The sequence below is a fragment of the Vicugna pacos genome, chromosome 21 (genome assembly GCF_048564905.1).
Source record: "Vicugna pacos chromosome 21, VicPac4, whole genome shotgun sequence".
Taxonomy (NCBI): domain Eukaryota; kingdom Metazoa; phylum Chordata; class Mammalia; order Artiodactyla; family Camelidae; genus Vicugna; species Vicugna pacos.
In genome coordinates, this window is record NC_133007.1 from 21934799 (window position 1) to 21959961 (window position 25163).

Below are 25163 nucleotides of genomic sequence, written 5' to 3' on the forward strand. Positions count from 1 at the left end.
CTGTCCTGAGATCCCCAAAAGGGTGGGGGATCTGGATCATCCTAATCCAATGTTTATCTCCCATTTGAAAGACAGAAGAATAAAATAATTAGGGTTGTGCCAGTGGCAGCTTATGAAAAGGCAGCAAGCTTTTAAGTCTGATTTGGAGCTTTTGGTATATTGTTTTGTTACTGATGAAGCTGTTGCTGTTTGAGTCTTCTTCCACAGCAGAGGCTGGGAATGAGGTACGGGTTGTGTTTAGATTTATCAGTATACAGTGCTTGCATGGCCAAAAAAATGACTCACTTTTTGTTTTTCCCCTAGGATCTACCCCCTGGGGCAGCTGGTGGGGCTGAGGATGGGTTCTTTGTGCCCCCCACCAAGGGAACCAGCCCAACTCAGGTAAGCAGGGAAATGGAGCCCTGTACAGAGGATGAGTGTTTCTGAGCTGGCTGTGCTTGCCTAATGTGTAAAGAATATCGCTATCTTTCTATCATAGAGTGAGATCGTTTGGGAAGAGAAAGGGCAAAATTTACTTGTCTTGGGTTTTCCATTTCTTGTTAGATCTGGTGCAATAACTCTCAGCTTCCAGTTGATCACATCTTGGCAGGCTCTTTTGAAACAGCCATGCGGGTAAGTCTCAAACTAACCTTGGCTCTTGTTGAGTGTGCTTTGCCCAGGGCCCCAGGGAGATTGTTGACTTGTCTTAACTAAAGGGAAATTATTATACTCACCAGGGCAGAGGTGTATATTTATCATGGAAGCCCTTGGTCTTGCGTAAGGAAACTTGCCTCTTAAGGCCTTCCTCTTACCTGGTTTCCATTTGGCTTAGTAATCTCTTAAGGTGGATTCTTCCAGCCATCTTCCACCCATTTATAGCCTTTCTGATTCACATCAGTGAAGTCAACACCCCTTCACAAGCAGGTGTACGGTTTGAACACTAAGCTATGTGTTATAATAATAACAATAATAACCACAGCTGCAACAACTGATAACGTTCAGTGTTGACTGAGTGCCAGGCACTGTCATAAATGCTTTATGGGTATTATTAAATGAGATAGATCCTATAATTAAATAGTTTACTGATGAGGAAACAACTACAGAGACGTTAAGTACCTTGCCCAAGGTTTAAAGTGTCAGGGCCAAAATCCTTATGTTTTTTTCCCCTTGTGCCCTTGTGTTCCAGCTCCTTCATGACCAAGTAGGGGTAACCCAGTTTGGCCCCTACAAGCAACTGTTCCTGCAGACCTATGCCCGAGGCCGTACCACCTATCAGGCTCTGCCCTGCCTGCCCTCCATGTATGGCTACCCTAATCGCAATTGGTAAGGCCTCTTTCTCCTGGCTTCTGTCTGTTCCAACTTGGGGTAGATATTCCAGATGGTGGTCTCAGGGGCAGTCAAAATTGTCCCAGAGTTGAGGTTTCCTAGTGGAAAAGATCTTCGGCTTGCCAGTCTGTGAGGTTTGGTTTACACCTGCTGCATTCTGTTCCCTAGCTTCTTTCACAGTAGGATGTTGTGATCATGTTGCCAGAAAAAGAAGTTGAGTCCTAGTGAGCTCCTGATCATCCTGTCTTCTTCCTACTTTTCTCTTTCCAGGAAAGATGCAGGGCTGAAGAATGGTGTGCCAGCTGTGGGCCTGAAGCTTAACGACCTCATCCAGCGACTGCAACTGTGCTACCAGCTCACCACAGTTGGCAAGTTTGAGGAGGCTGTGGAAAAATTCCGTTCCATTTTGCTCAGTGTGCCACTTCTTGTTGTGGACAATAAACAGGAGATTGCGGAGGTAAGAGTGGTCGAGCTGCTTGTCCTAGTTCCGGGCACCCCCACACTGTTGCCTCTGTCCCGTGACCTTCTTTTGCCCCTTCTCTCCAGGCCCAGCAGCTCATCACCATTTGCCGTGAGTACATTGTGGGTTTGTCCATGGAGATAGAAAGGAAGAAGCTGCCCAAAGACACTCTAGAACAGCAGAAGCGCATCTGTGAGGTAAGACCTCTGGGCCTCTGAGTGGTACAGAGGCATCTTCCCCTTCCCCTTCTGTTAGGTCTGAACTCTTTAGGTCTCAGTTTGTGGAGTAAGAGAACTTTGGGCCCATTTCTATGAGGAGAGGATGTATTTCTCCACCCTTCTTCCTCATACCCATCAGTCCTCCATACCCAGGAGGCAGAAGACTTCTCCGCTTTTCGCCAGTCCTATTTTTATTTGGTGGTTTTGTTTTTAATGCATGTGTGACAGCTTTTAAATGTCCTATCCCAGCTTTAGCATCAGCCTGGCATGTGTTCCTCTTTCTGTCCACCAGATGGCAGCCTACTTCACCCACTCAAACCTGCAGCCAGTGCACATGATCCTGGTGCTGCGTACAGCCCTCAACCTCTTCTTCAAGCTCAAGAACTTTAAGACCGCTGCCACCTTTGCTCGGCGACTGTTGGAACTTGGGCCCAAACCAGAGGTGGCTCAACAGGTAGATGGGAACTCCTTCAGTGAGCATAGGGGAACCAGATCTGCTCTTACATGGAGGGAGTCAAAGACCAAGGTCCTTGCATCTGGAACAAAGCGCTGTATAACATTAAGCAACAGGAAGAGCCAACAAAATGCCATCATCTGTTTGCTTACTGGCATCAGGGCCTCCTTTTGTTCCTGGAAACTGAACTAGTAACTTACTTATACATGGCACCTGTTGAGTGACCTGCAACCTCGAATAGCTCCACTATTGTACCTGAAAATAACCCCAGTCCTGGTCTTAAGATCTAGATATCCCCTTACCACCACTACTAGCCTCCCTATACATGTCCCATTACTTGTGTTCTCCAGCAGCATTCTATTTGGGCAGTGAAAGCCAGTTTTAACCCTTTCAGGCTTAACCCTGAGAATTCCCAGACTTAGCGGAGGAGTGTGGGTCTAGATCCATGGAGCCACTTCAGGATAGAGAAGGAGACAGCCTGATACAACAGGACTGGCGATTGTTACCCCTTCACATGCGACCTGTACAGAGGACATATTATGTATTCACTCAGTACAATTGCATCTTGCATCAAAGAAACCACTAAGCCATGGTGATGAGATCATTTGAGATGTTCAGCTTTCAGTCCTGTTAAAGAAAATACTCCTTTCTTCCCTCAGACCCGTAAAATCCTGTCTGCCTGTGAGAAGAACCCCACAGATGCCTACCAACTCAATTATGACATGCACAACCCTTTTGACATCTGCGCTGCATCTTATCGGCCCATTTACCGTGGAAAGCCAGTAGAGAAATGTCCACTCAGCGGAGCCTGCTATTCCCCTGAGTTCAGGGGTCAGATCTGCAAGGTCACCACAGTAAGTACTGTCCTTGAGAAATCCATCTAGAATACTGAGGGAAGGGGAAAGAGAAAGAAGCATGTTGGTCCTTGTTGTCACCTGAACTTCCCCTTGCTCCTTGAGGCAGTGATAGTGGAGAAAGCTAGAGCTTCTCCCCACCATTCTTTACCAGTCAGTAACAGTAACAGAGCACTGTACTGTGCTCACTGAGGAGCAGAGAAAGTAGGCTTTTCCAGGCTTCTCACACTCACAAATTCCTGACTTTTTGCTGTTTCTTCTTCCACAGGTGACAGAGATTGGCAAAGATGTGATTGGTTTAAGGATCAGTCCTCTGCAGTTTCGCTAAGGCCCCCTTTGTGTGTGCAGGGTCAGTCACCATATTTTCCCCCAGAGAGTTAGTCTTTGTATCCTTCTAACTCCCTCTTCCTCACCTACCCTTCATATTATTGATGTTTAGCTCTCCTGCCCTAAAACCTAATGTCCCTTTCTCTTCGTCTATGGATAAATGTCAGAATGTCAAAACTTGACCTTTTTTGCCTCTTAAGACCTCTCATCTTCTCAAGGTGACTGTAGTTGTGGTCACAATTGGCCTTGCCTTTCCAGCTTAGATCTTTCAAGGAAGAAATGATAAATGTTTGTGATGAATATTTGTGTAGTAAATTCCTTCAGTATTTATCCTTTCCCTCCCTACCACCTTTGTGTCCTTTTTCGAGAAAGGAGCAAGATACAGTAAATAAGATAGCACCTTTCACTCAGTTATAGCAAGCTCTTAACCATCCCCATTTTCTTTGGGCATTTAAACTCCTAGACAGATATCCTCTGTGTGCCCAGAAACTTAAAGTCTGAGAAGAAACTAGGTGGTTTTCCAGAGATGCACATCACTTTTTATTGATTTGTTCTTTTCAGTGATTGTTCATGTATTTTGTTTCTCATACTAAATAAAGTAAATTTCTACAAGAGTTTTGTGGCTTGCCATCTGTTTCCTGGACACTCTCATGTTCCTGCTTATTTGATGTAGCTGCCCCATCAAAACAGTTGTGTTTTCTTCAGTAATTATTTTTAATTGCAAAAGTAATACATACCAGTTGTGTTTTTTCAGAAGTACATATTTTTCATAGGATATAATAAACTGTTGTGAGAATGGTAGAAAGCAAGTAGTTCCCCTATTCCATTATTGACTGAAGCCTTCCATCTGTTGCTACTTGTAGCCAATATTCATTGCACCTCCCATGTACCTGGTACTGTGTTCTGGTTCTGTTAATGATATATATACATGATTAATTAGTAAGTTGTATATTATTATTATTATAGTGCAATTATTATAGTGGCAATACATTTTTTAAAGTACTTAAAATATGTACTTTTTTCATTTTAAATTCCTGTTTTCAATAAGCAATACATTCATACAGTTCAGAAATCAGTAAATGTAAAAAGCTATACTGTAATGTCTTTCTCCCACCCCTTTTCTCAGCCACCCAGTTCCTATCATCTTCCCCAAAACAGGTAACTGCCATTGTTAACTTCTTTAAATCCTGCCAGAGATTTTCTTATGTATATACAAGCAGATTTGTTCTTCCCTATCCTTGTTATACCTAAATTGAAGCATTCTATTTTATGATTTTGCATAATGATAGTTACATCATTTTACACATTCTAGAGATTTTCCCATATCAGTATATTAGAGACCTTCACTCTTTTTTTAACTTCTCTGCATATGTATCATCGTATGATTTAATATAAATTATTTAAGTAATTCTCAATTGAATCATCTTATTGATGGCTATTTGCATTATTTCCAATTTTTGGCTATTATAAACAGTGCTGCAATGAACAACTTGAATATATATTGTACAGGTGGGGAAAGTATGTCTAAAGGATGAACTCCTGGAAGTTTAATTCCTGCATCAGAGTGCAGGCCGTTGTATCTTTTTAGCTTTAAAAGATGCTTTCTTGAACATAGTATCTCCAAATTAAGCCTGCATTCTCAAAAATTTGCATACTACTTTGATAATACTTTCTCAAGTTACAAACATTCTTTCTGTAACCATAGGCAAGTTGGTGATAAATTTTGGCAAAAACTTCTTGTAAATTTAAAAGTTAAATTATAAAATTAATTTTTCATATAAGCAGATATTGTTTTGAACTGAGGGATATGAAAAAAGTGGACAATCCTCCTGAAGTTTATGTAAAATAGTGCAGAAGACTTAGTGCTAATGCTTATTTTCAACTCCATTGTAATACTCTCAATTACCACCTGGTATTTTCCTTATTAACATGCTTATTTACTGTATTGTAAAGCCAATAGAAATACCTATAATACATGCCTGATAAAACTATAGTCATGTTAGAAATACACATGTAAGCAGTCTAGAGTTGAATGAGAGTTAGCCTGGCATAGATACTAGATGATGGGGAAAAAGAACTTAATAAGGGAAAGATTTGATTTTAGAAGTTTAGAATTGGAAATGATCTTAGAGTCCCAAATTACTTACATCTTTGTAGTATGAGGACTAGAGTGTTGAAAGATTTTGAACAAAGCAATTTAGTGACAGCTGGGACTGGAATTTAGGTCTTCTGACTTCCAGTGTTTTCTCCCAAATCACAGTACTTGTGTTTGGAAGAGCACAGTAGGTTTTGTACAGGTGTCATCTTAAAAGTCTGTACTCTATATGCATGTCAAGAAGACTAAGTACCCAATCTGGTGTTTGACACCGTATTAGAAGCGTGTGTTCAGAAAGCTAAGGCTGAAAGTCATGCAGTGACTTTTTTCATTTAGATGTGAATTTTCCTTCTAAACTTTATGGCACTTTACCCTTCTTTTAAGACACTTACTTTGTGCCATGTTTACATGTGTCTGCCTAATCCTACCTCCAGCCTAATCCCCAGTCAGCTACCGTACAGCAAGGGCTGGACCTGATTTCTCTCTCTATCCTCCACTGTGCCTAGCACAGGATCTTAAACAACAGTAGATGCCTTCTAAATGCTAAGGTAGGTTTGTGTGTCTGAGGCAGTTGATGCATTCTGACAGATCTGAATAGGAGAACAATTCCAGAGGAGGGAAGGGACGTCTGGAGTTGTTTTTATTTGAGCCCCCCCCCCAACTTCACTCGATTGAGTTCTGTAGAGAGAAAAGGAGACCAGAGGAAGCAAATCTATTACTACTACATTCCAATTGCCCTCTTGCTTAGTCCAAGGTCCAAGAGTCACTTTTTCTGCCTGATTTAACTAACACTGAGTTTTAACTGAGTTATTGGCACAATGTCCCTTAGTCTGACTGTTCAAATGAGGAATGGGAAATAAGAGATATCCATTAGATTCTGCAGAGGAGCATGCCTCATTAGGGACTGGGAGAGCAAAGAGCAGCCAATGAGTGCCTACTAAGTTTTAGGCCCTATCCTATGAGACAACAGAGGAAAACCCTTGCCCTCATTGTGCTTAAATTGGAGGAAGACGGTAAAGATAAGCAAAATATATAGTATGTCAGTGGTAAGTGCTGAGAAAAATGGAGAAGAAAAGTGGATAGGAAATGTATATGTATGCGTGTTAGAGGGCTTGAGAGTGCTATAACTGTCTTACTGATTACACATGCATAGGTTCTGGTTGTTTGCAGGCAGTTTGTCCCAATTTGCACCCACAGCTCAGGAAGAAATAATAAAAGACCCACTTTCCTAGGTAATGTAGGCAGTTGAAAGGAACGAGGCCAGGCCAGTAAGAAACATGGCGGAAGATAACAGTAAGCTCCCCGCTGTTAGTTCAACGTTCCCAGGGAAAGACGAAAACGACAACAAAGCTTCCTGTCCCTTTAAAAATGGCGGCTCCGCACGGGCCACAATACCATTGGTTGCAGGAGGCAGAAGGGGCCGGGACGGAGGGGCGGGGCGCGCGGCGCCGCGGAGTCCCGCCTCCTACGGCAAGTCGGAGGTGGCAAGATGGCCGCCGCTGAGGGGGTTAGTGGTGTCGGGGCTGAAGCGGACCGGGAATTGGAAGAGCTTCTGGAAAGTAAGAGCCGGTAATGGGAACGGTCCGAAGGGGGCGGGTGTGAGAACCCGTACAGGGGGTTAAATGAGCCCGAGATATTTGGGGCTCGGTGAGAGAGGCTGTCCAAAGGTTGGAGGGGGCGGAGGGTCTGACTGCGACCCCCAAGAAAATCCCTGGGTCACCTTCTCCTTTCTCCGCTGCGGGAGCTGAGGAGCTCACTTTGGGTCCCTGAGCGGCCCAGAACGTTGATCTCCCTGCAGGAGGGGAAACTAACCCAGAGAACGTTGTTCCACAATCCCGCTCCAAACTCTCCGTACTTTAGATTGGTAAGTGCTTGAAGTCTAAGTTTCTTCCCGCCAGCAGCAGCACTTGGTCCTCGGTGGGCAGCGTGCCGGACACCCACGGATTGCTTACATTAGCTCTTAGCAAGCCCGAAACGTGCCTTTCTGTGCACTGCCCTGTTCCCCTTAACACAAAAGATACGCCTTTTCTTCTCCTAGTCCTTTCACCTTTCTCTCACTAGGCCCCTTTCCGTTCTTTCAACATGTCAGAGCTCAAACCTAAATCCCTTCCCATCATTTTGAAAAACAGGGTGAGACAACCTTAGGGGTAGGCCGTTCACCCTCTTGAAGAGAGAGTGGCTGTTCTTTTCTTCCTTAGCCCTGTCCTCCACTCCTCGTTTGGTTTCTTGCCCAGCGTGGGGCCAATGTCCTCACCCTAGGCCTGGCAGGCACAGTGGCAGTGAGGGCACAGGCTTTTCAGGGAAGAGGTGAATATTTTTTTGTCTGTTGCTCAGTCATAGAGATATCGGTAGGCAGAAATATGAACAGAAATAGTGAGAAGTGCTAACTGACTGTGTGAATTGGCACAGGGCTCTGCAGAGATAAGGCCAGAGGGAGCTGTAGGAGCTTTAGGGTGGGAGGGCTAAAAATTGTAGGATAAGAGAAGAGAGTTTAATGCTCTCCCATGGAGTGTAATATGGAGTCCCTCAGTTTGTACTAGTACCAGGACCCATGGGAAGCTGGGTGAAACATCTTGTGACTTTTGCTCTCTTGCCAAAGATTATTCCTTTTAGAGCTCTAGAGTGAGTTCAAGGGGTTAAGAACATCTGTGTTCTCTCCTCCCCTTGGGTATTTGTATGGGATTTCTAGGGAACCATTAAAGTATGGCAGGGAAGGCTCTGGGTAGATGGAGATGTCTCTGCAGAACTTCTTTTAACTCTCTTCTCCTAGCTCTGAGAGAGAGGCTTATTCCACCTTAAGAGTTTTCTTCCCCTTTGATCACAGTAAATTAGATAATGGAGAGGGAAGTGGGAAGCTTGAGGGGTGGGCCAGAGGGGAAGATTAAAAAAAAAGGAGAAAATTTTCATAAAGTTGCTGGTTTGAAAGATTGTTCTCTTAATGCTTTGCCCAGAACCCCCATCCCCGAGCCTTGCATCGTCATCCATCCCCAATACACACACCATGTCTCTTGTCTCTGAAGGTGCTCTTGATGATTTCGATAAGGCCAAACCCTCCTCAGCACCCCCTCCTACCACCACGGCTCCTGATGCTTCAGGGCCCCAGAAGAGATCACCAGGAGACACTGCCAAAGTATAAATTCTACCTGCTTAAGGGGTGGGGAGGGGTTGGGCATGCAGCTCTAAGAAGAGGTGGGGCAGGCCCCGGTGGGCCAGAGGGGATTTAAGGGAGGGTGGCTTGGCCTCACATTGCTGAGTGCTCTTGCAGGCCTCAGTCCCTGTGAAACAGGGACTTGAGATTGAGAAGGTTCCCTTTAAGGATGTTCCTTAAGAAAAGAGTGGATTTAAATAGTTGAATTGGGAACACCACTCCATACCTTTCCTTCAGTGGCCAGATGCCTTTCTGCTGTCCTCATTAATAGAGGTAGTCAGAATGTCCAATGGAGGTGGGTAGGAGGGAAGCACTGCATTTCCTGGAGCCACTGCCTGTGGCTTCTGTCAGAGGCCATGTGCAGTGGGGTGCCAAGTAAGAGATGCATTTTGTCTACCTTTCCCCTGCAGGATGCCCTCTTCGCCTCCCAAGAGAAGTTTTTTCAGGAACTGTTCGACAGTGAGCTGGCTTCCCAAGCTACTGCAGAATTTGAGAAGGCAATGAAGGAGCTGGCTGAGGAAGAGCCCCACTTGGTGGAGCAGTTCCAAAAGCTCTCTGAGGCTGCTGGGAGAGTGGGTGAGGAGGGCGCCCCAGACAACTGGAAATGTCTGAACAAGCCTCTTAGATCATGTTGCTCAAGGACACTACCATTTTTCATAAAGTTGATAGGAATTGTGATACTACTGCCACGGGATTGGGGAAGGGGATGGGAGGAGGGATGAGACCCTGTTTAATGAAAGAGGTGAGGTAGGTTGGAAAGTAACAGAAAAGATCATTGAAAACTGACCATTTTAAATGTCACAGTGTTATTGTAGGTGTCATCATGGAGAACAAAGTGACACGTAGCACATGTAGATTTATGAAAATAACTATGAAGGTGACCATAGAGTATTCAAAGATTTGGAGCGCTGGTTGTTCACTAATAAATGCTCCTTGTCCAAGCTGGTAACCAGGTCAGTCTAGGTCAAGCAAGCAGTTAAAATCCTAAATGACTTTGGCTCTTTTCATCTCTCGTAGGCAGTGATGCGACTTCCCAACAAGAATTCACTTCTTGCCTGAAGGAGACATTAAGTGGACTAGCCAGGAATGCCACTGACCTCCAGGTGAGGGGGAGAGCTAGGGAACCACAAGGGGTCCCCTCCCAGACTCTGCCCCAGCAGAGTCTCAAAAGACAGACTCCCTTGGGTATCATCTTAAGTCTGTCCCTGCCTCACTATTTTGCTACAGGCAAGTTTAAGTAGTTCTTTCCTGAAAGGTTGATAAGCATCCCAAGAAGGCAGTATGTTGCTGACCTCTCTCCCGTCCTTTCTAGAACTCTGGCATGTCAGAAGAGGAGCTGACCAAGGCCATGGAAGGGCTAGGCATGGACGAAGGGGATGGGGAAGGGAACATCCTCCCCATCATGCAGAGTATCATGCAGAACCTGCTGTCCAAGGATGTGCTGTACCCGTCACTGAAGGAGATCACGGAGAAGGTTTGTGAACTTCTGTTTATGCTTTTCCTTTTCATTCTGCATTGTATCGACGCTCCCTGGTGGTCTAGTGGTTAGGATTCGGCGCTCTCATTCTGCATTGTATCAGTTCCCACGGGCAACTTTGACTGTTTAGAGGCTGCAGAGGCAGAGTAACTAGAGTGCACAAGTTCATCTATTATTTTCTTTCTCCTTTGTTTATTTATTTGAAGAATAAAGCTACCATACAGAGGATATTTAAGGTGGAAGGGGAAATCCTTCAACTCTATAGTTTTCTATAAACTAGTCTAAGACTCTGTTGTCTGATCAACCCCTTCTTGTGTGTTCAGCTTCATTCATTTCTCCAATAAGGTTTCACTGAGCATTTACTAGCTTTGAGCTATGAACAATGTCAAGACTAGTTTAAATGATGGTCTCTGCCATCATATAGTGTTACTGAAGAGATTTTTAAAAGTTGTTTTGAAGGTTGTAAGAGCAAAATAAAGACTATATGACAGAAACCATATGTGGCCCTTAAAGCCTCAAATATTTACTATCTGGCCCTTCACAGAAAAGTTTCTAGCCTCTGGTGACCATCAATGCCAGGTGATCTGGTTGAAGTCGGTGCTACTTCTTATGCTGAACTCGCTGATTTAGATTTTCCTTCTGTGTCCCAGTCCCCTTTGTATTTTACTTTCTTCAGATTTTGTTGCCCTTATCCATTATTCACTTTGTTCTTCCCAACCCATTTTCTCTTTCCTTAGTATCCAGAATGGTTGCAGGCTCACCGAGAATCTCTACCTCCCGAGCAGTTTGAAAAATATCAGGAACAACACATTGTTATGGGCAAGATATGTGAGCAGTTTGAGGCAGAGACCGCCACAGACAGTGAGGCCACTCAGAAGGCTCGTTTTGAGGTGGTGCTGGATCTTATGCAGCAGGTAAGGCCTCCTTTTGCCATCTGCCCACTGCTGTTGTCTGCTTGGGTGTTTGATGGAAGAGGTACCCTGGAAGGATGCCGCAGTCCAAACCCAGATGGAGGAGGGAGCACAAGAGAGGCCACTTAGTATGGTCCTCAGGAGAAAGCACAGAGACCATAGCTCAGATTCTTCCTTTGGGCTGCTATCCTGTTTTCTGGGATTTTGTCATATTCTTCTTTCCTTCTTTTCCAGCTACAGGATTTGGGGCACCCTCCAAAAGAGCTGGCTGGGGAGATGGTGAGTGTATCATCTTATGTACTTTAACCTGAGCCCAAGTTTCCAAAATTCTGTACCTTTAGTGATTCCACGTAAGGTGGTAATTATGGCCACTGGGGATGGACCTTCAAAGCTCTAACCTGAAATAGGAGCCATTACCTGAGTCCCTTCATCTCTTCTCCAGCCTCCTGGCCTCAACTTTGACCTGGATGCCCTCAATCTGTCGGGCCCACCAGGTGCCAATGGCGAACAGTGTCTGATCATGTGAAACACAACGCGCTTTCCTCTCTGATTCCCAGCCGTGGGGAATATCTGGAGTCAGCAGAACCACTGGGAGCTGAGGCAGGAGTGTCGTCTACAGGAGTGGCCTGCCCACTGCCATCTGTCATCCCACCCAAGATTGTGCCATACCAGCTGAGGCTTTTCTCTGTCTTTCTAGGAATAAGGCCTATTCTGTAGATCATTTCTGGGGGCCCTTTCCATTGTGGCTTCTGCTGCTGGCAAAGGCCCAGCTATGTACCAGGTGAAGGAGGGCATCCCTTTTGGGGCATGCACCTTCTTCCCTCTCCCAAAATAATATACACAGGGCCACACTAATGTTCATTTTTGTACCCAGGGTCTTCGTGCCTTGTCTCTGCTCCCTCTCTTGGACCTGGGGAGCAGGGACAGTCTCCTGTATTTTTATAGTTATCTGGGGCAGGGCCTTTCGGAACAAATGGGGAGAAACAGCCTGAGTTGGGGATGTAGGTCTGTCACCAGACCCTCTTGCTTTCAGACTGTTCTGAATTCTCTGAGGGGAAAGTAGTGGGGGCATCTAATCACAGTAGATTGAAAGAGAAGCCCTGGGATTCTCCTCTCTCCAGGTACAGAGCCCTCGACTCTCTGTTCAGCCTGAGAACTCAAGTTGCTGCCCTGGTTCTTTCTATAATGCTATGTGATATGGGTGAACCCGGCCCTTGACCTTTACCCTCTACCTCTCTTTTCCTCTCCTCTCTATTTTAAATACCTCTTTATTCCAACCCTTCTGTGAACCTAGGCTGTGACAAAAAAGAGTCCATCCTGTTTCCTCTCATCTAGTTCATCCGCCATTCTTACTGGCCCCCCCTGCCCTCTCCCTGGCAAACGTATATGATTATACTGTCAGGTCTAGGAAATGAATGAATGCTCTTCCTCAGATACTTTCTGGCTTATCTGAGACATCTGATTCCTTTAAATCCTGTCCATTGATTCAGGAAGGTGGCTTGGGAAAAGGGGGTGGGGTGCAGCCTGGGTCTTTTTTCCTGACTAATAAATATTCTGAGTGAGGATTGTAGCCTGTTTTTCATCCAAGTCTTCTCCTGGTCTTTCTCAGCTTCTCGAAGCTGCAGTATGAGGAATGTTAGCAGACTAGTTCTGCATAGCTTTATAGTGCTGGGTTCCACCACCACCTCCCTTCCCCAGCTCAGTGTGCACCTCAGTTGGCAAAGGAGACTGAATGGCCATCTTTCCTCATTTTCTCTGAGTATTTCAATTTGGGAAGCCCTTCAATTGGTATTGTATTTTAACATTTCACATTATTATTATTATTGTTAGTAATATATTGTTAATATGTTTTCTAAGTTATTTTTCTGTGAGCTGACCTTGCCCTTCTCTGTGAGAGCCAGGGGACCTGTGGACCTTGGCTGCCACATGTTGGTGGATACCCTGGTCAGACCAGCTGGCTGTCCTGGTTCAGCACTCAGAAAATAACTACCAGAGCAAATTTGCACTCATCATCTGTGTCACTTTGAGCTCCTGACATGTCACTTTCCCTTGGGTTAAGACTTTTCACCCGTTAGAATCCCACACATTCTGTGGTATTGGCAAGGAAGGAAATGCTCTTAAGGCGTCAGGCTGTTTGGGAAGGTCCAGCTACTGTACCTTAGAGTATGGAAGAGCCCAGGTCTGAATCTGAGATTCCTCTACTCTGCAAGAGATGGGGAAGTACAAGCAGACTTGTGATGATGGTCAGGACCTGAATTGCCAAAATTCTCTCCTTATAGCTCCCTCCAAACACTGCATGAGGACAGAGAGGAGGAGGGAAGAACAAAAGGGCCCCGCCTCTGAACCGTGTGCTGTTGGTCCTGCTGCCACTTTTCTTTTACACGTTCTCACTCTGCTTGGAGAATCTAAACAGATGCCACTTTAGTTTTGTTCCCAAGCCATTCATTTTCATTTTGATTTTGATTGAATATGATCAAATTGACCTCAGGTTACTCTCTGACCCAAAAATACTATTTGAATTATTCTAGGACTCGTGGAAAGATAGAATAGTCCTTCTCAAACTGTCTGTGGTAAAGGATCAGGTTTTCTGTTTCATAAGTATCCAGTCCTTTATACTCTAGTGTGCGTTCTGTGTGCAGCTCACACCTTGGGCTACCCACTGCACAAGTCTGACAGCACCGAACCGGCCAGACCCCTTCTGTAGGACAAGGCCACTGGTTGTGCATTTGGATATCACGGCAATGTCAAAATGCTAAAATGTGTCTGAAAACTCTCAGTTTCTAACTTACCTTGTCGTGGACTGGTAAAAAAAACTGTTCACAGACCAGTACAAGTATTACAGCCACCTGAGTAGGGCCGCTCTGGGGCTCGCCTCAGTCTCTCCACAGCTGCGTCAGCCAGACGGATACATTTCTATATGTGTTTTTCCACGTGAGATTTGCTTCTGGTGAACTTTTTCTTCAGCAAGGATGTGTCACTATAAGGACATTCTCTAGTACTTTTCTAGCCTTCCTTTTCTGTTACTTAAAAATAACTATGACAAAGCTTACATTTAAGCTGTGTGTGAAGTGTTAGCTGCTCTGAAACTTTAAAGGAGGTGCCCCTTTATTCCAAAATTCTGTATGTTAGAAAACAAGTTTGTGGTTGTTCGAACGCTTTCATGAATTAAGAATCAAGTTATGCAGAATTTGTGATAATGGGGTCATTTTCCTGTGACTCCAGAATGATCTGGCAAGGGCCCCACAAGGGGCTTGTAATATGCTGTTAAGATGGCTTTTGGGGAGCTTAGGAAAAACGATGGCCCACAGTAAATGGGAGTTGAGATGACAGGCTATATGAGAAGTGATGAGAAGGCTTAGAGGATGTGGGCATGCAAGAATGAATGCCTATTACACTGCAAAACCACCCAGCTGACTTTGTTTCTCAGGAAGGCCTTGGGAAAAATTTTTTTTTGTAAAGGAAAGGCACTAATGGAGGGGTCACAGCATCTTGGAGAAGTTTAGAAGTAGCTGTCTCTGTGGGTGGAGACTGATGCAAGGGGATATTTAAGAACTGTTTCCCTTGGAAATAGTGGGAATGGTAGGATCCTGGCATAGCAGAAGCCAAATGGCAACGCTGAACTCTCAGAAGCAGGGTGGGTGAATTTCTATAAGGGCAGGATGGTCCAAGTGGAGATGGCTTATGGAATGTGGGTGGTCCTAGGAACCATATAGATGGACAGCCAAGGAGGGTATTGATTTACATGTAATTAAGAACAATTAGGGATGGTTGAACAGAAGGATGAGGTCAGTAACTTCAGTGAAAAGTCACAATTTCTTGCCCAGTTTCTAGGCCTGAGACAGTTCTCAGATCAACCTATCAATTGAAAGCACCATTTACTTAGTTAACCATACACTAGGGAAAGAAAACTACCCAGGGTTTTTTTGAGTTGGAATACAGAATCTGAGGTGACACGGATACCCAGGGACCCAAAGCACCACCACAGCACCTCCCCTCCCTGGACCCCCCCCCCCCGTTACAGTGGGGAAATAGGGGATCAGATAATAAAGAAGTGCTTACCCAAGTCTGTTTTACAGTGAGTCCAAAAACCCACTTTATGGCCATTTTTATAGTTTCTAAATGTATAATCAGAATGGACATATTTGGCATATTTCTGTCCATATTTGGACAGAAAGGCAAGTAGAAGCCCCTGGGGGAAATGGCAGCACTTAATTACACTCTTAAGAACTTAAAAGGATGCAGGGGTGTTGATCCCCATCTTAACTTCATTTAGTTTCACCTGTCTAGTCTTTGTAAAAACTGGAAGGACTCTGGTGGATTACAGTGGACTGCTGCAAACTTAAGCAAGTAGTAGTCCCAATTGTCCTATGTTGGATGTATTTTCTTTACTGGAGAGAGTACACAGCCTTTAGTACAGGTATGTGGCTATCGATATATACTGTCTGGCCTTTTTTACAGAAAGTTTGCTGATCCCTGACCTAGTGAGTATGTTCTTTAAATACCAATCAGGAAGAAGTATCAGAAGCAGTTTGCAGTTGCAAGTAATGGGCAACAGTATATGTTCACAGTCTTGATCTAGAAATATGTTAATTCTCCCCATCTCTGTCACAGTATAGTCCAAAAGGACCTGGATATTCTGTAAAATACCACATTTGTTTGCTTTCTTAAGTGTATGCTGCTGAGGTATTAAGGATATGCTAATGAGATCTGTATCTGATCTGTACAAGCAGTATCAAGTATTCTGTATTCCCTGGTGAGACACATAATACTCCAGAGGGTGGGAGATAAATTCTTCAAAAGACACAGGGCCCTGCCACACTGGTTAAGTTTTTAGGATCTGGAGTCTTCTGGGACATCCTGTCTAAAGTAGAGAGAAGTTATCGAATCTTGCATCTTTTACTCCAAGAAAGAAGCACAGTGCCTTGGTAGGCCTCTTCCAATTTTGGAGGCAGCATATTCTGAACTTGGGAAAGCCAGAAAGGCCTCTCTGGAAGGTCTAGGCTATGGTACTGCTTGGGCCATATGCCCTGGAAAATTCCGTGGTACTAGCGGTATCTGGTAGGAAAAGATGTGTGTGGATTCTCCGGCAACCCGCAGTAGAGGAGTTTCAGCACAGACCTCTAGGGTTCTGGAGTAAGATGATGTTACCTGCAGTAGAGAAAGTTGCTCCATTTCAAAGCATCTCCTGACATATTATTAGGTCCTGATAGAGATTCAGTGCCTGACCACAAAATACCAAGCAAACAAGTGACTGTTGCTGAGTAGCCCATACAACCAGCCTGTTATTGTCAGGCCTGCCAAGTCCCAATATTGGATGGATACAATAGCAATATATATTACAATGGAAATCCTTCATTTTGGAAGAAGCCCAAATAAACTTGGTGGGCACAGGTAAGTAAAATTGAGCAAAGGGCCCTGGACCTCCACATTACCAACATCTGTTGCACTAATACTTTTCTCTTAGCTCGTACCCATGGCAACCATTTGAGGGAGGAAAAAAATCTGGTTTGTGGATGGGTTAGGCAAGCCAAATATGGACTGCAGCTTCTCAACAACCTTTTCCAAAGTGGTCCTGAAAGACAGTGACGCAGGGAAATTCTCTCAATGAGCAGGGCTTCAGGCAATTTACCTGACCATCCACTTTGGAGAGAGAAGTGGCCTGAAGCAAGGATATACATGAACTCACAGTCAGTGGTTGGTCGTTGGGGGCCCAGAAGGAACAAGGTAGGAAAATGGGGGGAACTAGGTCTGGTGCAGAGCCTTTGGGTGAATCTATGAGTGGGACTTGAAAGCACTCACCAGAAGAGTGCTAAATAATATCCACATGGAGAGGATAATTTAGTTGGGACGATCTCAGCTATCCCAGTTCTTGTACAGTGTGTTTATAAATAGATTCACCATGGTGGCAGAGATGGAGGCTGTTTTATTGGCCTGCTAATATGGACTCCTCTCTCACCGAAGGCTGACCTAGCTACTGCTATGTCCGATGTCCATCTTGTCAGCATCAAAGAGCAGTGCTGATCCCCTAGTTCAGTACCATTGTTCAAGGAGAACAGCCAGCCATTTGATTACAAATTGATTACATTGAACCTTTTCCATTCTGGAAAAGGAAAACAATTTATTCTGATCAGGGCTGATAAATATTTTGCTTGGCCTATCCTGTCTAAAGTGCCTGAGCCAGTACTACCATCCAAGGACTCAGAGATTTGATCTACTGGCATGGGGTCCTACACAATAATGCCTTGGAACAAAGGACCCACTTAATGGCAAAGCAGGTATAGCAATGTGCACATGACAGTGAGATCCACTGTTCTTACCAAATACATTTTCATCCAGAAGCTTCTGACCTGTTAGAGCGGTAGGATGGCCTTTTGAAGTTCATTTGTGATACCAGCAAGGATGGACTGCTGTCCTTCATGATACAGTATCAATCTCCATGACTTTAATAGGTGATTTATCCCCAGTAGGTAGAATTCATGGGCTCTGGAGCCCAGAGATAGAAATAAGAGTGACCCTATTCAACATCACTTCCAGTGAGCCACTTAAGGAATTTATGCTTCCCATCCTTCAACTTTAAATTATGTAGGTCTAGAGGTCTTGTTTCCCAGAGTGGAGATGCTTCTACCAGGCACAGCAAAAATCTCAATAAACTTAAAGATATGGCTGTCATCTGGTTACTTTGGGCTCCTAATGCTGATAAACTATCAGGCAAAAGAAGTTACCATAGTGTCTGGTATAGTAAACTGTTTGTTATGAGGAGGTAGGATTACTACTACATTATGAGCAAAGAGTAAAGTGTTTGATGCACATATGATCCCTGGGTTATCTCTTGGTCCTCCTATACTCACTTTTAATTGTGAATAAGTAAACAGGTGCAGCCTGATAGGGCATGATCTCCAGGGGCTCAGAACCTTCAGAGATGAAGGCCTAGATCACCCCACTAGGAAAGTCATCTAGACTAACAGAAGTTATAGTCAAGGAGGAGATGAATATAAAATAGGTGGTTTAGAAAGGAGATGATGAGTATCATTTGCAGCTTCTGGACCAACTGCAGCAACTCTTGTGTTTCCAAAAATTACGACTAACCTGACTGCTGGAGAAACTGCCTGAACAGAGTGAACTTAATGTGCAAAGCAAATGGATCTGTGCGACGCTAGAGGTAGACCATAGTAGGCATTGTCTGTACCCTGTCCAGATCCCCTTTACCAGGAAGTAAGTGTTGGCTGCTGATAGTGCACAGCCGCATTCTCTTGAGAATTGCGCTCTATGCCAATAGGAGCCACTTCTGGAAACCCCTAGAAAGTTGTGCCACAACCCGTGGGTGATGACAGCACCACAGCCAATGGAATGATGTCAATTCCTGCAATGATGTCATCTGGGATTCTGATAGGGATTGGACTATCAGTGATGATATGCAACCAGTAATTGTGTTATCAGCAAATGACACTAGGGTACAAAATTCCTTCATGCGTTGAGGTAGGACAAATATGCCATTTGTGTGCCAAGAGTTCCCAGTGGAAGCTAAACTTATCAGCTGAACCCATATCTTCGCCTAACTTTTCCCTCATCCTGTCTTGCTTCCCTCACTCCATTACCGCTTTTACTTGAGAGCACTCACTCAATAAACCACTTGCACAGAATCCTTTTCTTGGACTCTGCTTCTAAGGAATCCAGCCTAAGACAGGAGAATGGTGGTGTCAAGTAAGAGATTTGAGTTTGACAAAAGGTGGAGGAAAGAACCAAAGTGAGTTACATCTGGGAATGTTAACATGCCATTGGCTGGAACAGAAGGGAACATCCTCAACCTGGTAAAATGCAGCTGTGAAAAATCTACAGCTAACATCATACTTAAAGATTAGGAACAATACAAGGACATCAGCTCTCACCACTTCTAGTCAACATTGTGTCAGAGGTTCTAGCCAGGGCAATTAGGCAAGAAAAAGAAAAGACACTGAGATGGAAAGAAAGAAATAAAACTATATTTGTAGATGGCATATAGGAAATCCTAAGGAATCCACTAAAAAAACTTAGAACTAATGAGTTCAGCAAGATTGCAGGACTTAAGATCAATTTACAAAAATCAGTTATATTCCTATGCATTTGCAATGAACATTCCAAAAATGAGACTAAGAAAACAATCCCATTCACAAAAGCATCAAAAAGAATACTTAGGAGGAAAAATGAGTATTTAGGAACAAATTTAACAAAAGAAATGTAAAACTGTACTGTTAAAACTACAAAATATTGTTGAAAGAAGGAATATCTAAATAAATGGAAAAACACCCCATGTTCATGGAGCACAAGACTTAATATTGTTAAAATGGCAATACAGATCTTCCTCGATTTATGGTGGAATTACATCCTGATAAACCCATCGTAAGTTGAAAATACCTTGTGAATGCATTTAATACACCTAATATACCAAACATCATAGCTTAGCCTAGCCTACTTCCAACGTACTCAGAACACTTATATCAGCCTGCAGTTGGGCAGAATCATCTAACACAAAGCCTATTTTATAATAAAGTGTTGAATATCTCATAATTTATTGAATATTGTACTGAAAGTGAAAAAGAATGGTTGTAAGTATATTGATTGTTTACCCTTGTGATCACGTGGCTGACTGGGTGCCTCAGATCACTGCTGCTGTCCAGTATCATGCGAGAGTATCATACTGCATGTCACTAGCCCAGGAAAAGATCAGAATTCAAAAATCAAAGTACAGTTTCTACTGAATGCTTATTGCTTACACACCACCATAAAGTCAAAAAATCCTAAAATCCATTGTCAGTTGAGGACTCTCTGTACTCCTGAATCTCCAGATTCAATGCACTCTCTTTCAGAATCTCATCTGACTTTGTGGAAATTGACTAGCTAATTCTAAAATTCATATGGAATCACAGTGGACTCAGAACAAGAAAATAATCCTGAAAAAGAAGAATAAAGGAGGACTCACATTTCCAATTTTAAAACTTAACTACAAAGCAATGGTAATCAAAACAAGGTGGTATTGGCACAAGAATAGACATAGATACCAGTGGAGTAGAATTAAGAGTCCAGAAATAAACTAAAAACTCTATAGTCAACTGACGTTTTTATGAGGGTGCTAAAATCATCCAATGGGGAAAGGATAGTCTTTTCAACCATTGTGCTGGGACAACTAGATAGCCATGTGCAAAAGAATGAGTTCAATCCTTAACCTCATGCCATATACAAAAATTAACTTAAAATAGACCAAAGACCTAAAAGTAATAACTAAAACCATAAAGCTCTTAGAATAACACATGGGGTAAAACCTTAATAACTTTTAATGGCTAAGGATTATTAAATATGACACCAAAAGCATGAGCAACAAAAGAAAAACATAGATAAACTGGACCTCATCAAAATTAAAAAGTTTGTGCTTCAAAGCACACTATCAAAAAAGCACAAAGACAACCCACAAAATGGGAGAAAATATTTGCAAATCATAAATTATAAAGAACTTGTATCTAAAGTAAATACTCTTATAATTCCATAATAAAAAGACAAGTAACCCAACTTAAAAATGGGCAAAGGATTTGAATAGACATTTCTCCAAAGAAGACAAGAAGTCCAATAAGCATATGAAAAGATGCTTGACATTGTTAGTCAGCAGGGAAGTTCAAATTAAAACCACAGTGAGATATCACTTCACACCCATCAGGATATCTAGAATCAAAAAGTTAGATATCACTTCAACTAAAAAAGAAATAACTCTGGAATTAAAAAAAAAAAAGTTATGGTGCAGCCACTGTGGAAAACAGTATGGAGATTCCTCAAAAGACTAGGAATAGACTTACCATATGACCCAGGAATCCCACTCCTGGGCATATATCCAGAAGGAACCCTACTTCAAAATGACACCTGCACCCCAATGTTCATAGCAGCACTATTTACAATAGCCAAGACATGGAAATAGCCTAAATGTCCATCAACAGTTGACTGGATAAAGAAGACGTGGTATATTTATAGAATGGAATACTATATAGCCATAAAAACTGACAACATAACGCCATTTGCAGCAACATGGATGTTAATGGAGAATGTCATTCTAAGTGAAGTAAGTCAGAAAGAGAAAGAAAAATACCATATGAGATCGCTCATATGTGGAATCTAAAAACAACAACAACAACAACAAACAAAACAAAAAATAAATACAAAACAGAAACAGACTCATAGACATAGAATACAAACTTGTGGTTGCCAGGGGGATGGGGGGGTGGGAAGGGACAGACTGGGATTTCAAAATGTAGAATAGATAAACAAGATTGTACTGGGAAATATATACAAGATCTTGTGGTGCCTCACAGCTAAAGAGAATGTGACAATGAATGTATGTATGTTTATGTATAACTGAAAAATTGTGCTGTACACTGGAATTTGACACAACATTGTAAAATGACTATAACTCAATAAAAAAAAGTTTTAAAAAAGTTAGATATCAAGCATTGGCAAACATGGGGAGAAACTGGAACCTTTATACACTGCTGGTGTGAATGAAAATGGTACAATTGCTGTGAAAAGCAGTCTGTCAGTTCCTCAAATGATTAACATAGGGTTAACCATATGACCCAGCAATTTCATTCCTAGGTACATACCCAAGAGAAGTGAAATGAAACATATGTCCACACAGAAACTTGTACAGAAATGTTTATAGCAGCATTATTCATAGCAGCCAAAAGGTAGAAGCAACCCTAACATCAATAAATAGATGAGTGGACAAGCACAGTTGTATATCCATGGAATAATATTTGGCTGTAAAAAAAAGAATGAAATACTGATGCATGCTACCACATGGATGAACCTTGAAAACATGCTAAGTGAAATAAGCCAGAGACAAAAGGCCATGTACTGTATGATTCCATTCATATTAAAGTCCAGAATAGGGAAATCAATAGAGACAAAGTAGATTAGTAGTTTCTTAGAGCTGGAGAGGGATGGGAAGATGGGAGTGGTGATCGCTAATGGGAACTGGGTTGCTTTTTGAGGTGATGAAAATGGTTGAAAATTGACTGTGGTGATGGTTGCACACATCTGTAAATGTACCAAGAGCCATTCAGTTGTACACTTTAAATGGGTAAATTGTATGGTATGTGAATTTCATCTCAATAAAGCTGTTTTTTAACAAGTGCCATTGGTTATCAGGTATATCAGTCTAAAGCTTGAAGGAGAAGACTGGGTTGGAAATAATGACTTGGGAGTCATCATTATGTGGATAGTAGTTTAGACTGGGAGAATGGATAAGATCACTTTGGAAGAACATGTAGAATGAAGAGGAAGAGAAGATCATGAAATAAATGATCAGAGAGATATAAATAGAACTATGGAACATAGTGTCACAGAAATCAGTGCAGTTGAATATCTAGAAGGGGTAATGATTATCACAACCTCAAATGAAATAGGAAAGCCCTAAATAAGAAAAAGAAGATTTGGTAATAGCAGTTGATTTGGTGGTAATAGCAGTGGTGTCTATCAAAACAGTGAGCATAGAAACCAGACCACAGAGGAGGAGACTTATCTCCATAGCTCCACTCAAGTCACTCTTGTCAAGGTCTTAAATAACCTCCATGTTTCCAAATCCAGTGGTCAATTTTCAATCATCTTAACCTCAAACTCTTAAATAGGAATGGGGACAGTTTACAGTACCTTTCTTGAGACATTAAAAAATTTTGTTTTCCAAGATTCCTGGTTCTCTTGGTTTTTACATTCTATTTCCTCGTTGCTCCTTTTAAATAAATTTTGCTGGGTTTTCTTTCTTTCTGACCTCTACTAGTTGGATTGCCTCAGGATTAAAGGGCTTGCTCTATAGACTTTCTTTTCTTCCACATTAACTAAGTGAATGCTTCCCATCCAGTGGCTATCTATGCCATTTATATCCAATTGTCCCTTCTCCTATGAGCTTCAGATTCATATTTCCATTGTTTACTTGGTAGCTCCATTTGGAAATCTACTAAGCATCTACAGTTTAACAGGTTTAAAATAGAACAGGATATTCCCCCCAATCTTCTGCCCACCACCTCCCCAGGGTTTTATCTCAGTAAATGGCACTACTATTTGTCGTCCTTCTGCTCAAGTAAAAAAAAAAAAAAAACCTGAGAGATTTTGACTCTTTATCTTGTTCAATCTATTAGCAAATTACCTCTCTCACCTTCAGAGTACATCCTGAATCCAACCACTTCCAATTATTTCTACTGCAACAGTAGTGTTGCAGGTAATCTGCAATAGCTTCCTAACTGGTTTTTCAGCTTGTATTTTGCCTTCATGTGGGTAGCTCTCAATGAATCAACCAGAGTGGATCTCTTTATTTATAAATTGGATCATGTCATTCTTACTCAAAACCCTCCATGGCTTCCTTGTATTCCAAGCTCCCATCCTTGGTCTATAAATCTGTAAGTGATCTGGCTCCTGATGTCTTTCTCCAAACTAGTTTCCTATCTGCTCTTTTGCCACACTAATTTCCTTGCTGTTCTTTGAATACACCAAGCACATTCAAACTTCAAGTGCTTTTACCTTGCTGTTTCCTCTATCTGGAAGATTCTTCCCCCAGTGTGTATGACTTACTCTCTTACTTCAGTCTCTATTTAAATGTCACCTCAGCAGAGGGGGTCCTTCCCTGAACCCTGTATGTAAATGAGCACACCTACCCACTTTTACCCTGCTTTATTTTCCTTTACAGTACTCTTCATAACTTAATATTGTCTGTGTTTTCTTCTCCTCCCCCTACACTCTCAACCCCTGCACTAATAAATAAGTTCCATGAATGCAAGAATTTTGGTTTGTTTCATTCCCTCCTACAGTCCCAACACCTAGAACAGGGTGTTGCACGTAACAGGAATTCAATAGTTGTTGATAAGTAATGAAAGAATGAATAGAATGGTCAGGCATTAGATAGCTACTTTGTGTTTTGGCCCTCTTCTAGCTTTTGGGGTTACAAAGATGAAAAAGATATAGTCCCTGCCCTCATAGAGTTTATATTCTAATAGTATAGTTAGATTACAAATCTATAATTACAGGTTAGATGTTATAGGTAAGGAAATGTTACGAAAAAATGCAGAGTGAGAGGACAGAGGAGGATAGTAGTCCAGAACACCATTTTAGTTGGAATAGTCAAGAGCTGTCTCTCTGCGGAAGTAGCATTTGAGAAGAGATCTGATTAAGTGGACAGAACAAGTCTGGTAAGGTCTGGTAGATGAACATTCCAAGAAGAGGTAACAAGTGAAAAAGCCCTGGGGCTGCACCATGCTTTAGTTGGAGTGACAACAAGAAGGCCAGTTAAGGCCAGAGCAGAGTTAGGTAGTATAGGAGGAGATGAAATCAGAGAAGTAGGTGCCATATCATGTAGGGCCTTCCTTGGCCATTTTGTTTTTCATTGTGTGATGGGAAGCTTTTGGAGGCTTTCAGCAGGGTAAGAATATAACCTGGCTTACATTTTAAAAGGTCACACTGATTGCCTTATATTTAACTGGCAGAGCAATAATGTAAGTGGACAAACCAGTTAGGTGTCTACTGCAAGAGTCTAAGTAATACATAATGTCTTAGGATACTAGCAGTAGAGGAGGTGACAAGGGGCCTTGCACCCTGGCCTTCTGGTCAAAACCCTCCTGGCCTGGCAGCTGGGAGTAACCTTTTCAGGGGTCTTCTGCACGCTTCCTTCAGTGTCAGAACGAGGCAGAGTGTACATCACCGGTCCTATTCTTGGGGACCTTCAACACACTACCTCCTTTCGGAGAAAGAGCCTCTTGAATAGCTTTGCTGCACCTCAAGCTTCTGAATCCCTTCTTAAAAAGTGGGTAAATGAAGGCTCTCAAGGGTAAATGGGTCTCAGGGGTATAGAAACCACTTAATAACATCCTCAAAGGAAATGGGGTTTTCAGAAGAAATTTTCTGGAGAGA

At 42.7% G+C, this 25163-nt stretch overlaps 2 protein-coding genes and 1 long non-coding RNA gene across 4 annotated transcripts in view; 2 read left to right on the plus strand and 1 right to left on the minus strand.

Annotated features, from left to right (window-relative positions):
• Window positions 1-4232, plus strand: part of COPA (COPI coat complex subunit alpha) — a 38475-nt gene extending 34243 nt beyond the window's left edge. For both annotated transcript variants that reach the window (XM_006215652.4, XM_006215653.4), the window contains exons 26-33: window positions 304-381; window positions 544-612; window positions 1166-1302; window positions 1576-1762; window positions 1852-1962; window positions 2276-2437; window positions 3097-3291; window positions 3560-4232. In XM_006215652.4, the coding sequence (XP_006215714.1) occupies window positions 304-381; window positions 544-612; window positions 1166-1302; window positions 1576-1762; window positions 1852-1962; window positions 2276-2437; window positions 3097-3291; window positions 3560-3619 (999 nt within the window). In that variant the 3' untranslated portion in view covers window positions 3620-4232. The remainder of the gene's footprint in view (window positions 1-303; window positions 382-543; window positions 613-1165; window positions 1303-1575; window positions 1763-1851; window positions 1963-2275; window positions 2438-3096; window positions 3292-3559) is intronic.
• Window positions 3238-7057, minus strand: LOC140688066 (uncharacterized). Its single transcript, XR_012062766.1, has 3 exons — window positions 6938-7057; window positions 4356-4527; window positions 3238-3325 (listed from the first exon to the last, which is right to left on the minus strand). It is a non-coding gene; the product is annotated as an uncharacterized lncRNA (long non-coding RNA).
• A 119-nt stretch (window positions 7058-7176) lies between these two features.
• On the plus strand, window positions 7177-12812 carry PEX19 (peroxisomal biogenesis factor 19). The gene is made up of 8 exons (XM_006215650.4): window positions 7177-7272; window positions 8734-8843; window positions 9272-9437; window positions 9879-9964; window positions 10174-10335; window positions 11076-11252; window positions 11484-11528; window positions 11692-12812. Exons 1-8 carry the CDS (start codon window positions 7203-7205, stop codon window positions 11773-11775), a joined length of 900 nt encoding a protein of 299 aa, XP_006215712.1. The 5' UTR covers window positions 7177-7202; the 3' UTR covers window positions 11776-12812.
• The last annotated feature ends 12351 nt before the right edge of the window (window positions 12813-25163 follow it).